The sequence below is a fragment of the Castanea sativa genome, chromosome 9 (genome assembly GCF_040712315.1).
Source record: "Castanea sativa cultivar Marrone di Chiusa Pesio chromosome 9, ASM4071231v1".
Lineage (NCBI taxonomy): Eukaryota > Viridiplantae > Streptophyta > Magnoliopsida > Fagales > Fagaceae > Castanea > Castanea sativa.
Window position 1 is genome coordinate 14,183,754 of NC_134021.1, and position 13,625 is coordinate 14,197,378.

Here is a 13,625-nt window from a genome sequence, read left to right on the forward strand (position 1 = left end):
TGATGTCTCTTTGTCTCTCAAATAAATAATGATGTGTGATCAATTGATAAAAATTAATTCTGGTATTTATTTACGGTTTAGGATACTACAAAAGTTCTCCATATTTACTTATGGCTTTCATTACAAGTAAAGATAAATAACATTAATTAATATATTTAGAAAATTTTAAAGGAAAAAATTAATTAATGTTCTAAGAACATTGGTTTAGAAAATATTTTTATAAACTCGTTACGGGAATACACTTATCAATGACGCATTGATTTGAACCTACAAATTCTTTATAATTATATGCTTTTCTTTAGAGCTGTGTACCATTTGACTTCATTTTTGTAGTCATTAAAAAGTTATTTAATAAAATATAAATTGGGGACCGTTTGGTAAGAGATTTCTAGTAACGTTGTTTTAGACTTTTAGTGTTGTGGAAATATGTGTGGATAAAAAAGTTATGTGGAAATATGTGTATTGTTGTTTAAACAACAAAAATTATTGTTTAAACAACAGTATCAAGCAAGCCCTTGATATTCCTTAACTTGTATTAGGACATTTATTAACAAAATTCTTGTTTTTTTTTTCCCTCAATAACAAGCAAGAATACAACTTTGAGTTCCATCAAAAGAAGTTGACACTATTATTTATGTAAGTCTTTTAAAAATAAAATACATTTGTTAATCATTTATTTACAGTTATAAATTCAGTTTATTCGGTAGGATTTTGGAGTATATTTTTATTGATATTTGCATATTATTTGACTTTATTATTTATAAAAATATGTATAATAAAAAGATTTTGCTAACATGTGCCCAAAGAGCATATAATAGTATACTATTTTTAAAAAAAGTTTTATTGGGAATTGAAAAAGTTTTGATAGTTTTTTTCAATTTTCGATAAATTTTTTTTCAAAAACGGATTTGTTAATGTATGCCCTAATGACATACATTAATCGGACCCATAATAAAATATTAAATGCATCTAAACTATGATTTTATAGTAGTCATTTACAAAAATTTTTTTTTTGGCAAAAATACAAATTACACCAATTAAATTTGGTCATTTGTCATTTTGATCATGTAAGTTCGCATTTGTTGTCATTGATGTTTAGCTCTTCCATCCATAACTCTTGTTATCAAATTAAAAAAAATACAATTTCAAGACTAAAAAAATTAGAAAGGTTAACATACAAATTATAGCATTTAAGTTTGGCCTTTTGTCATTTTAGTTTAGTAAGTTTCATTTTTTATTAATCATTTTGGTCCTGTATGTTTACATTTATTATCACTATTAGCCCTTAACCATAACTTTTTCGATGGACTGGAAGGACTAACAATGACAACAAATATGAACATACTTGATTAAATTGACAAAAATAAAATTATTGCACCAAAATGAGAATTAACTAAACTTCTTGGGTGTATTTATATTTTTGTCTTTTTTTTTTTTTTCTTTCAAAGAAAATTTTTGATTAGGAACCTAGATTCCATATAGGAGCTTACAGTTTGTGACATGATTTAACAAATACTATTTTCTTACCTATAACAAAGTATATATAACATTTCTCTTAAAAAAAAAATTAAAAGAATTTTAACTCCTAACTATGAAATTAACATTTATTGTTTCTTCTAAAAGGAAAAAAGAATAATGTCTGTATCTCTAGTTTTGAAAATGATTTTTTTTAATAAAAAAAACAATGTATTTATTTAAAATATTTACTTTTATATTTCTAGGATATGTCATTATAGAATAAGAGTAATTCGAGGGAATAAACTATGCATTAGTAATATATAAATAAATAAATAGATAATTTTTAAATACATTAACTACACTTTGAACTAATGAGTTATTTATGATTTAAGAGTAATTAAAGGAAACAAAAATGATGCATTAGTCTTTTAAATGAATGTGTGATGTGTCACAAGTTTTTAGTAAAAATTTAAAATCTAGGCTCTAGGGGAATAAATATTTAAATTTATATCTAAAGTTACATATTTTTTGAGTCTGGATTAGGTCTAGTGCTTCCAGTGCACTGGACCTAATTGAATGGTGATAAGTATTCAAAAATAAACATGTATCACAATTATAACGAGTCCAATGGCATTGGACATTAGACTCAAACATTCCCTATTCTTTTGATAAAAAATATGAAGGAAGTGAGAAATTTTTGAAATCGAATGGTGATATGTGTTCAAAAATAGACATGTGTCACAATTTTAACTAGTTCAATAGTACCGAACATTAGACTCAAACCTTTCCTATTTTTTTGATCAAAAATATAAAAGGAGTGAGGAATTTTTGAAAAGTCAAGTGACCCTACCCCCCCCCCCCCCCCCCCCTTGCTTACAGTATCGTTAAACTCTTTAGCTTTTGACCACAGCTACTGTATAAATTTGTCTGAAAATTAATACATAATCCACTAGTAACTTTTTATTCTAAAAAAAAAAAAAAAGTTTTTTATTTATTTAATTTAATTTAATTTTCAATTTTTTATTTTATTTATTATATAATCTTAGCCGTTGAAGCTGGATTTTGGGCTATAAAAAGCCTGGTCTAAGGCATGGTTAGGTTCTTACTGATGAGAACTACGTCCCAGTCACTTTGATCTTCAAATTCTCTGTCATCAAACGGAGGAGACCCAAGAATCGATTCGGAATTTACAATACAGGGAATTTGGAGAGGCCTTTGGCTTTGCTTTCGTCTCGTCTCTCTCACCCTTTTTCTCTGTACTCCAAAACCCCTTTACTTTCTTTCTCTTTGTTGAGAGTGCAGAATTTCAAAACCACAAAAAGGAAAAAAGAAAAAAGCATGGCATAGCCAAAACCATATTATTATATTGTGCTAGTAGTATATAGATTAGTTTACCTTGGTGTTTGGTTTTATATATAATTATATTTGGTTGAATAGGAGCGAAAAGGGTCTTTTTTCTTGAACTTCTCTTGACAAAGGGTCTTTGAATGAGGTGCAGAGATATTTCCAGCTTTTGAGGTCTCGCCGTCTTTACGGGGTTCGGCACTGCCTTTTTTTCTCTGTACAAATTGGTGGCGCATTAAAGTCGCGCTTTTACTGAGCCTAAGTATAGTTTTGCAGAGTATAGATAGAGAGTGTCCTTCCTAGCTGAAGAGTTTGCCATTATTTCAACGCATTTAAAGGGCTTTCATTGCAGCTATCTATATATTGCTCTTCTGCAAAAATCTTTGGAGCAAGAAAATCTTAGTACTCTCTGCTTTTTTTTTTTTCTTCTCTCTCTCTCTCTCTCTCTCTAAACAGTTCCATCATTCACTGCTTGTGCTTTTTAATAAAGCCACCTGTTTTTATTACCATTCCGATAGCAAAGGAAGACAAAATAAGGTTATAAATATTTTAGACAGAGACAACAAGGTTTTTGAAAATACACACTCATCTGGAGGACAGATCTGTGTGCTTTGGTTGCTTCAATCTTTAAGCGAAAGAGACATCTCAAACAAGGAAGTTGAAAGTGGTATTGGGTTTTTATTTCTTTTTCTTTTTGTGTTTTTTCTCTTTGGTCTGGTTTGTGAAAAACATCTTGGACTCTGCTCCTTTTGTCTACTAAAAACTTGGTTTGCTTTATATTATTATTTTTTTTTTTCTTTTTTGGACTTTGAGTTGTGGAAGGTTGAATTTTTATTTTTATTTTTCAAGTACCATAGGAATTTTCTGATATATGGATCTGAGGTGTTATTGGCTTTCGTTATCTGGGGTTGCGTTGGATTGTAGATTGTCTCATTTACTGTCTTTTATATAATGTTTCAGATCTACCGGGATTTCGACGTTGCCTTTAGTGAAAAACGGAGACAATGTTGCCTCAGAAGCAAGCAGAGGAAGCAATAGTTTCCAACTTCAATGAGACAGAACATGAGGGCAAAGAGGAAGTGAAGGATGAGGAACATTCTATGCTTAGCGTCAAGAGCTTCCTTTGGCATGGTGGCTCTGCCTGGGACGCTTGGTTCAGCTGTGCTTCTAATCAAGTAATTCAACTTAACCCACAAATTAAAATCCATTATCAAACACTTTCAGCACTAAATTTTGTGTTTTTTTGTGTGGTTTCTACAGGTAGCACAAGTGCTTTTAACTCTACCCTATTCATTCTCTCAACTGGGACTGCCATCAGGCATATTGCTTCAGGTATTCTATGGACTTATGGGAAGCTGGACTGCATATTTGATTAGTGTACTGTACATAGAGTACAGAAGCAGAAAGGAGAAAGAAAACGTCAGCTTCAAGAACCATGTCATTCAGGTTAGTAATTGGTTTTTACTTCATAGAGAACCCACCAGCACCACTTATTCCTAATCTTCATAGCAAAACCTTTAGAGGCCTCAAAAAACAAATAAAAACACAATCTTTGAGATTGATGTACTGTTTTGTTGTAGCCAAAATAGTTTTAGTCATAGTCTCATAGACTATATGGTAGTATACAGTTAAAAGCACACTGTTTTGGACTGCAGTGGTTTGAAGTGCTAGATGGCCTACTGGGTCCGTACTGGAAAGCAGTGGGGCTTGCTTTCAACTGTACTTTCCTCCTATTCGGATCTGTCATTCAGCTTATAGCTTGTGCAAGGTAAAGATCTTTCCTGAATTTTCACTCTCTAACTTGTATGAAATCTGAACTGGGTTTTTTTTTGTTGGTTGTGAACTAATTTTTGTTGGTTCTTGATGAAAAACAGTAACATTTACTATATTAACGACCGATTGGACAAACGGACTTGGACTTACATATTTGGAGCTTGTTGTGCCACCACAGTGTTCATACCTTCCTTTCATAACTACCGAATTTGGTCATTTCTAGGCCTTGGAATGACCACTTACACTGCCTGGTATTTGACCATAGCTGCTTTTACTCATGGCCAGGTAAAACTATTTACTACCTTCTTTGTTTTTCATTTGAAAAAGGTTAATGGGGTTTCTCTGATTTGGTTCAATTTTGTGATTTCAGGCTGAGGGTGTCACACATTCAGCTCCAACAGAGCTAGTGCTATACTTCACCGGAGCTACAAACATACTCTACACTTTTGGTGGCCATGCTGTGACTGTGTGAGTTTTATCTTTTTACACAGCATATTATCCTCTTTATTAAACTCTTCTTTTCACTTGTTTCTACGCGGCTTCTGTGTGCAGCTTTTGCCGGCCATCTTGGTGTTGGCGGCCCACAGACAATATCATGCAATCTACTTTCTTTTTTTCTGTTTGCTCGGAAACAACATTACCCACCTTCACTTTTCTCTAGGAAAAATGCACAGTAAAAATGTCTTTCTAGTTTGTATTCTAGTTTTTGTCTTTTTTTTTTTTTAACCATTGTGAATTTTTTACTCTCAATTCCTAGTGTATTATTCCTTGTTTCGTCTAGATTCTGTCCTAACCTAGTCTCCTTCGTCTTTACCCGTAGAATAATATCTGTGTCATAGACTAAATATTCACCTATAGCAACTGGGTGATGCCAATCGCTCAAAAATTTCACATTTTTTAGTGTTTTAAACTTAAAACTTAAAAAGTTTACCCTAAAAAAAAAAATTTTAACACAAAATGTGTATGTATAAAGTTGGCATGAAATTATTATTGAAACGGTATCACTTTCATACCAACCTTGATATCATTTTCACTAACATTAATAACCTCATGCTATGTTTACAATTGTGACAAATTCTTATGCACTCAAAATTGTTTTTTTTTTTTTTTTTAAATTTTAAAAATATTAAATTCCATTGGATAGGGGGCACTTTAGGAAAATGATAATAATTTTCTTACAGCTGGTTCCAGTCCCTATCATGAGTAGTTGTTTTTGGGGATAAACGCTTATGATGATTAAAAATGCTTAATTTTGAAAATCAAAGTATCATCAAGTGTAAGAAAAGAATTTAAGGTGAAAGTGAGAGGCAAAATGTGAGATGTCATTCCCGGATTTTGACTGTCCTTTTTTTCGGTTCCTAGAATTTCGAGGGGGAAGGAAATTGATTTTCCAATCAGGGAGACCATGTTTGGTTGGTTAGTTTAAGTAATGTTGTTTGATTGTTTTTTATATACGTGTAGGTTAGTTTAAATAATATTATTTGATTGTTTTTTATATACGTGTAGGTGAAAAAGTGTGTTGAAATATGTGTAAAATTGTTTAAAATATATAGAAATGTGTTAAAACATGCCTACCAAACACTCCTAAATTTTTTAACTTTTTTGGAAAATTGTTTTTCAGGGAAATTATGCATGCCATGTGGAAGCCACAGAAATTCAAGTGCATATACCTAATAGCCACATTATACGTTTTCACACTAACGATTCCGTCAGCCTCTGCCGTTTATTGGGCCTTTGGTGATGAGCTTCTTAACCATTCCAATGCCTTCTCTATGCTACCAAAAACTGGCTTCCGTGATGCCGCCGTTATCTTGATGCTCATCCACCAGGTTGTATTTTGACTTAAATTTTTGTTTAATCACCAATAAGACTTAGTACTTAGTAGTATAAACCAAGCAAAGGCTTAGACTTTAGTGTGTGTTTTGCTTAAAATCTACCTTTACCTAACTTATTTTTTAAGCAAAGTAATAAATCATTGACTATAAGTCATTTCTTTGTTCTTACATACCCTTCAAGAAATATTAACTAAATACATGAAAATGATTCATATTTGTTTGTAATAATTGCATTTGTGGTTTTAGTTAGCTCAACTGGTAAATTTTATTGTCGTCAAATAAGAAATTTGGGTTCAAATTTTATGGTATGTATATATAATGGAATCTGACATTGCGCTATGTTTATTGAATAATTCATTTTTTTTAAGAAAAGTATATTATTGAATATAAGTTATTTCTTAATTTCATACCCTTTAAGAAATATTGTCTAAATACATGAAAATAATATATATTTAGTAATAATTACACTCGTGGTTCTAATTAGTTCAAATTTTACGGTATCTATGTGTATATAAAAAGAAATAGTAATTTGAATGGAATCTGACATTGTGGTATGATTATGTAATGGATGCAGTTCATAACATTTGGGTTCGCATGTACTCCATTGTACTTTGTATGGGAGAAGGTGATAGGGATGCATGACACGAAGAGTATATGTTTGAGAGCACTAGCAAGGCTGCCAGTGGTGATACCAATATGGTTTTTGGCGATAATCTTCCCATTTTTTGGGCCCATAAACTCTGCAGTTGGGGCTCTACTGGTTAGCTTCACTGTCTACATCATCCCCTCTTTAGCTCATATGCTCACCTATAGAAAAGCCTCAGCCAGACAGGTAAAAATCTGTACCCACTTTTTAACCCCATCTCTTCTGTATTGGCTCTATTACATATTGTCCCCACTAAACCACTGCCATCTACTATAAGAGAAAGAAAGGTATCTCACATAACATAGTGGGTGTGGATTCCATTAGATTATGGGATGCATACACTCAGTGAGAGAGATACTTTTTATATATTTGATGTATGAGATGCTTAATACTTTCAAGCCTTTTTTTTTCATTGGGCCAAATTGTATGCTTTTCATTTATTTATGAATGTGGTATGTTGTAATTATCTTGATCTATTAAGGGCATGTCAGTCAATGGAGATTGAGTGGGCACACCCAAGTTTGATTGGGAATTTCCATATTCCACAGTTTTCAGAGCCCACTAGAGGGAGGGTGTGTGTGCAGCCACTAGCCAGTGTACAAAAACATTTAAGGCTTGGATTTGGAAACATTACAAGATATATTGAGATGGGTGGCATGTCCCTTTCTTTTAGTTATGAGCTACAGTTGGAGTATAGTACTATGTCTTAGCTGAGTTGGCTGACTAGCCTAACTTGTTCCCAATAATTCAATTGGGGCAATTCCAGCATAATTTGTCAAGAAATCCCCTACCAATTAAACAAATGTAGTTGGCCTACCTGTTAATTTTAGATTTTTTTTCATTAAGTAAATAGTGAGGTGGGGTTTAAATTTCAGACACCGAGCATCATAATTTTCATAGATGATGGCGATAGCCGCGACAAACTAGGCTAACAGCTTGAACACGAATAAATTTAGTTTATAATTTGATAGAACCAATGGGGGAAAGGATTTTAACCCTAAATATTTATGTTGGAAATTCTAAAAGGTGTCAATTGAGTTACAAAACTCACGATGCACCCTGTCTAGTTTGTCCTACAATCGAATTTTTAATCTGCCCATGTATTTGCTGATTTAGTTTACCTTTGTTTTACTCTTATGCAGAATGCTGCAGAGAAGCCTCCTATCTTTTTACGAAGCTGGACTGCTATGTATGTGATAAATTCGTTTATAGTGGTGTGGGTTCTAGTGATTGGATTTGGGTTCGGTGGATGGGCCAGCGTGACCAACTTTGTCAAGCAAGTTGACACATTTGGGCTCTTTGCCAAGTGCTATCAGTGCAAACCTCCAACACCACCAGTAGCTGCAGCTCCTCATCATTGAAGCTGAGTCCAAACAACATGGCCCAACCTCTTTCTCTCTCACTCACTCTCCATATTTTGTATCATACATGGGGAAGTAGTAATATTTCCCCAACATGTGATGTGTGCTGGTTTTTGCTTTTTTATTTTTATTTTTTTGGAAATCTTCTGTTTTTCTTTTCTTCTTAAATTAGTTGATAAAATAGTGTGTTTGTGATGATTCCTTTGCTACCAAAGCATAGGTTTATTTAAATCAGATATATATGTTTAGGTTTTCTTTTTGCTCTCTTTCTTTTTTTTACCTTTCTTTCTTTGTTGGAATATTATATAAGATTTTGTTGGTTCTTCGCTGTTCTTAGCTTCCAATCTCATTATTACTAGCATGTTTCCAATGCGTTATTTATCTTTATATATATTGCCTATGGTATGGGTCTCTTCAATGTTTGCAACGTGGCTAGATCACAAAATTTGTACATGGGACATTTTCTTTTTATATATATGGACCTTTTGACTTAAGATTCCATTTGAATGAGTGGATCGTGGAGCCGACCCATGTTCACATAGGTTGCACGTGGGCTCATCTGTTTGTCACGTGCCACTCTTCACATGCAAACATATGCACGAACCCCTTCTTCTTTGGTAAATTTTTCTTGAAAGCGTGTTCATTGAACCTATTAATTGGGTTTCCTTTATGTCTGTGAATGTGGATCATGAGCTTTTCTTGTAAATGTTGTTAGTTCTTTAGTTTCTTTTCTTTCCTCTTGCACCTTTTCGTGATATTGAGGGAGTCTTGCTGTTTATCTAAATATATAAAGAACAAGTGATTTGGTATCCACATTGAAAGTGCTGTGTTCTGATTGATTAATGAGCATTTGCTTAGAAAAACTTCAATAATTTAAAGGCAACTAGAGCTGAAAGTTTGTGAAAACAAATGTCTTTCGGTCTCCATTTGAAGCTAAAATCCCACTCTTTCGGGAAAAATAAGAAAAAGAAAAGAGTCGTGTGTCATATTTAATCAAAAAAAGAAGTTGGGTTGTGCCAATAGTCTTATCAGTAGTACTGAATGTCCATTAAACAATGGGAAAGGAGATCAAATTTCCTAAACACATGGGATTGTTCAATACATCTTGACAACCAATACATAATTCATGTGAATACTCATTAAAGTTCTATTCCGTTGGTTATGAAATTTTCGAACAAAGATATATAAATCCCAACTTGCTGTACTATATCACTAAATCTGTTCTGTCTCACAGCAATATGGAATTCATGATCATTTGTTGTTGATTTTAAATTCTATAAACAATATAATAATTGTCCATTCGAAAACATTCTAGTGGCGGGTTTAATGGGTTTGAAAAGATGCTGTAAACCTAAAAGATGTGCACTCCCTGCTTCTTTGTGTTATCTTTCTTTTAAAGTGTTGCGAAAATTAAGTGTTTGTTGTTCAGCTTTAAGAATCAAAGCAATAATTTACTTATTTTTCATATCATCCTTAATTGTAAGATTTAAAAATAGTATATTTTATTTAATTGTCAAATCAATTAATAGGATTATTTAACTAAAAAAATTAATTAACCGGGATAATAGTCGACACAAATACCATGAAGGGTGTGATTTGTCCTTAAATTTAGTTTACTTTGGTAACCTATAAGGTGATGGTAGTGTATATAACTATATACACTTACGCCAAAAGGCAAGAGCCTTGTAGCCTTTGAACAAAAAAAAAAAAAAAAAATCATAGCTCAACTAGTTACTACATTTTCACGTTTTTAATGTCTAAAATGATCTTGAAAACAGAAAGGGAGTGCATTAAGACATTTGGACAAAATAAAAAATGAAACAAAACACATAGTTAGAAAAGTTAAAATTGAAGGAGTGACTGACTGATCAATGGACCCATTCTCAAATGTTGGGCTCACTAGGGCTAGGAGCATCAAGATCTGTAATCACTTGTTTGAAGAATTATCATTAAAATGTTAGATATGACTATACCGCAAGGAAAATTATTAGGTCTCTGGCTTCTAAGAATACGATGATTTGGTACTATTTTAATTAGTATAATAAATTATAAATATAAGAGGAAAAAGTACTGCATCATCACACCCGGAAAGTTTCTAACAATTAATTATCTTAGATTTTGTTATGATGATGTATAAGTGATTACATGGCTTACTTATAGTTGGGTGACTTGCTTACCTGAAATAAAGGAAAATGATTCGTGGGGGTTTTCTTCCATGTACTTGGGCAGGATTATTTTTTGGCGTGGGCCATTATAAAATATGCTTACACATTCAAATTGCCCCATTGTGCCAGCCCCGTCTTTTCAGTGCATGATTGTACAGTGAAAAACGTGTTCAGCCCAATCTGTAATAAAAGAAGGTCGAGACCCCGACCCATGATGGAATGGGCTCTACTGAACAACTGACCCAGTCCAAAACCGTAAAACAAAAAGGAAATTATGTGGTCCAAGCCCATATGAAATATCCAAAAAAGAAATTATGAAGATGTGGATTGGAGAGTAAAAGATGCTTTGTATTTTTATTTTTATTTTTTCACGTATCTTGCACTTAATAAGAAACCTTGTAGATGGGCTTGGCGTATTTGTGAAAAAAATAGTGTTTATTACGTACATAAGAAAAAACAACTGAAATTGTGACTTGAAGTCATGATTTTTAACAGTGTTACAAAATGTGTGTAATAGCTTTTATCCTTTGTAAAATTCATGAGTTCATGATTAAATTGCCAACCAAATCACCATTAATGCACATGGCCATATCCAACAAATTTAGCAACTCTAGAAGACACCAATCCCCTAAGGGAAACAAATCTAACTTAACCAAACTTGCTAGGTCATCTTGTTTGGTACAAAACCAAACTAGCTCACCTCTCCATAAAGTACAAGGTTGGCTTCACCAATAGTCACAGACCAAAATATACTTCATTCTTCAACTAAAGAAAGTCCCAACATGACACCCCCCCCCCCCCCCCCAAAAAAAAGATTTATGTGTTGCACATTAAATATATTGTGTTGTGCATTCAATATAGGCTCTAGGATTAGTTTTTCATCTCACTTCGCCCCAAATTGTCCCTTCATTATGATTCATTAATATAAATCGTTATAAATGATTGAGATGTTATTCTCACCCCTTTTAAATTTATATCTAATAAATTATATACACACACTCTTGATAGGACAAGAGGGAATGAGGCAAGACAAGGCGGATTGGGTTAAGGCAAGACATTTTTCCCATCATATTTGGTGGCTTACGAAAACAGAAATAATGAATTCATGTCTAGATATATTAGGCCATCAAATTTCAAAAGGCTACAATTTTCCTGTATGAGATTTACAATCAATGAATGCATCCTACCTGGCAAAGTAAAACAATAGCATAGCCCTGGGATTAGAGCTTTTTCAAGCAACACTTCTTCATAGCTAGGCAGTTCATTTGATTGAATCAGGTTCCTCCAACTTTTACCTGACAATTTTTCTTCAAGAATCATAAATGTGTTCACAAATGACACAGTGATCTAAGATTAACCTTGCGATGACACTTCCCTCTTCAATTCTCAATTCTCTACTCCTCTTGTTCCATAGGTGTAGTGCATAAGTCTCACCACTATTTAGCTCTGCCAACTTGTGCTCCACCCATTGTGAATCAACTTCATTCTCGGGCTTCTTTAAAAGCCCTTTTATTTTAAACCAGTCCACTGCATAGAAGGCCTTGGGGGGCAAGATAGTTATGTTGTAACCAGGTGTGTTTCCAACTCTTTCAATAACCCTTGAAACCAAGTATGGCCCATTGAAACCCCATTTATTTCCATTGAAAGTTGTAGCAAATTCCTGCATGAAATCAATTAGAAGTGGATGATTCATGTCAAAGATCATAACTGCACCATTTAACCTGTTCCAAGTGTTTGTCGCAGGGTCTACGCTCTGTGCCCCAACTGAGTTTCTTAACCCTGAAAAGTTTTTCAAAATTATGAAATCTGTGTCCAAGTAAATACCTCCATATTTGTACAACATGGCAAGCCTGATGAGATTGGACAAATTGTTGAACAATGGAATATTTCCAGGGTCTTTTCTTCCACTCTTTAAATCTTCAACCCAAGCTTCAGCTGGGGTGTTCTTGATCAAAAAGGGTAAGTCAGGTGTGATTGCTAGTATTTTGAAACCACGGTCTATTATTGGTTTTAAAATCCTGTAGCCACGCCTGGTGTCCATGGTGTTTGATATGATCATCAAACACCCTTGTGGGTGCACTTTGAATAGAGTATCCGCAGCCAAGAGTTCTCTTTTTCCAAAAGATTGTGCTGTTGATAACCATGTCATGTAGAACTGAACCGTGCAACCATGATTAAAGAACTCCAAAACTCGACCATGAAATTTCTGTGACAAGTTGTTGGACTGTAGTATCTCTAGCTCCGGTAGCTTTCTTCGGAACCACATGAGTCTTTCTTCTTTTGAAACATTGTCTGGTGGAATAAGAGGGTCCTGAGTCTCAGAATCTTCTTCTTCAACCACCTTCTCTTGTGTTGGAATTGATGGCACCGTGCTATTAAAAGTGGTCTCAAACTCGAGTGCTGTTTCTTGGTTTTTTTGAGTCTCATGGGGATCAATAATTTCATTGCTTTTCAAGTCGAAAGGATTAGTTATGGAAAGATTGGAAACGATGTTGTCAGCATAGATGAGAAAGAATATGGCTGCAAATGCAATGGTGGAGAGGATGGGATTTTTGGCTGTGCGGCTAAGTAGCCTGTAATCAAACATCTTTTGAGACATTTTTTGTGGTGACATTAGATTCTTGAACAGGAAAAGAAATTTCTCTGATAATAAGGTATAGCTCTTTGGATGACATGCATAGTGATCAGAGCCAAAAGGTATATATATATATATACACGCACACACACAAAGTTTTGCAGGTAGTTAATTAAAGAATTTTGCAACAGGCTTGGAGCCTTGAACGTTAAAAACATGTGTGATAGGAGTCATGATGAAATAATTAGACCAAAAAATGGGAATTTATTAGGTTGAATCACTGGTGTGGTCCATCGGCTATAAGAAGACAGTGATTGAAACATATGTGGGGTCATTTATTTTCGTTTATATTGTTAAGAACCTGGGCAGTGACAATGTGATATGTGTTAATTTGGATCTGTTACAAGGAGCTGAAAACCCTTGAATTCTAAAGAGACATGCTAAATTTATTATTACTTTTACAACAAA

General features: G+C 33.6%; 2 protein-coding genes across 3 annotated transcripts; one reads left to right on the forward strand and one right to left on the reverse strand.

Annotated features, from left to right (window-relative positions):
* The first annotated feature begins 2,529 nt into the window (after nt 1-2,529).
* Nucleotides 2,530-8,746, forward strand: LOC142608641 (auxin transporter-like protein 2). 2 transcript variants are annotated; one of them, XM_075780341.1, is made up of 9 exons: nt 2,530-3,469; nt 3,763-3,977; nt 4,063-4,248; nt 4,458-4,570; nt 4,677-4,860; nt 4,946-5,043; nt 6,197-6,404; nt 6,985-7,242; nt 8,199-8,746. In XM_075780341.1, exons 2-9 carry the CDS (start codon nt 3,807-3,809, stop codon nt 8,415-8,417), a joined length of 1,437 nt encoding a protein of 478 aa, XP_075636456.1. In that variant the 5' UTR covers nt 2,530-3,469; nt 3,763-3,806; the 3' UTR covers nt 8,418-8,746. The 2 variants fall into 2 exon arrangements, with proteins under 2 accessions (XP_075636456.1, XP_075636457.1); XM_075780342.1 differs by having other exon boundaries at nt 2,563-2,995.
* Nucleotides 8,747-11,654: 2,908 nt separating this feature from the next.
* Nucleotides 11,655-13,225, reverse strand: LOC142611203 (uncharacterized). Its single transcript, XM_075783252.1, has one exon. The coding sequence runs from the start codon at nt 13,194-13,196 to the stop codon at nt 11,892-11,894; it is 1,305 nt and encodes a 434-aa protein (XP_075639367.1). The 5' UTR covers nt 13,197-13,225; the 3' UTR covers nt 11,655-11,891.
* Nucleotides 13,226-13,625: the final 400 nt, after the last annotated feature.

Bases quoted from the DNA above. Each gene is read 5' to 3' on its own strand.
- LOC142608641 (XM_075780341.1), top strand. From the start codon at position 3,807: ATGTTGCCTCAGAAGCAAGCAGAGGAAGCAATAGTTTCCAACTTCAAT. The intron at 4,861-4,945 runs GTAAAACTATTT...TTGTGATTTCAG, and splicing joins CTGCTTTTACTCATGGCCAG to GCTGAGGGTGTCACACATTC. The intron at 6,405-6,984 runs GTTGTATTTTGA...TAATGGATGCAG, and splicing joins TCTTGATGCTCATCCACCAG to TTCATAACATTTGGGTTCGC.
- LOC142611203 (XM_075783252.1), bottom strand. From the start codon at position 13,196: ATGTCACCACAAAAAATGTCTCAAAAGATGTTTGATTACAGGCTACTT.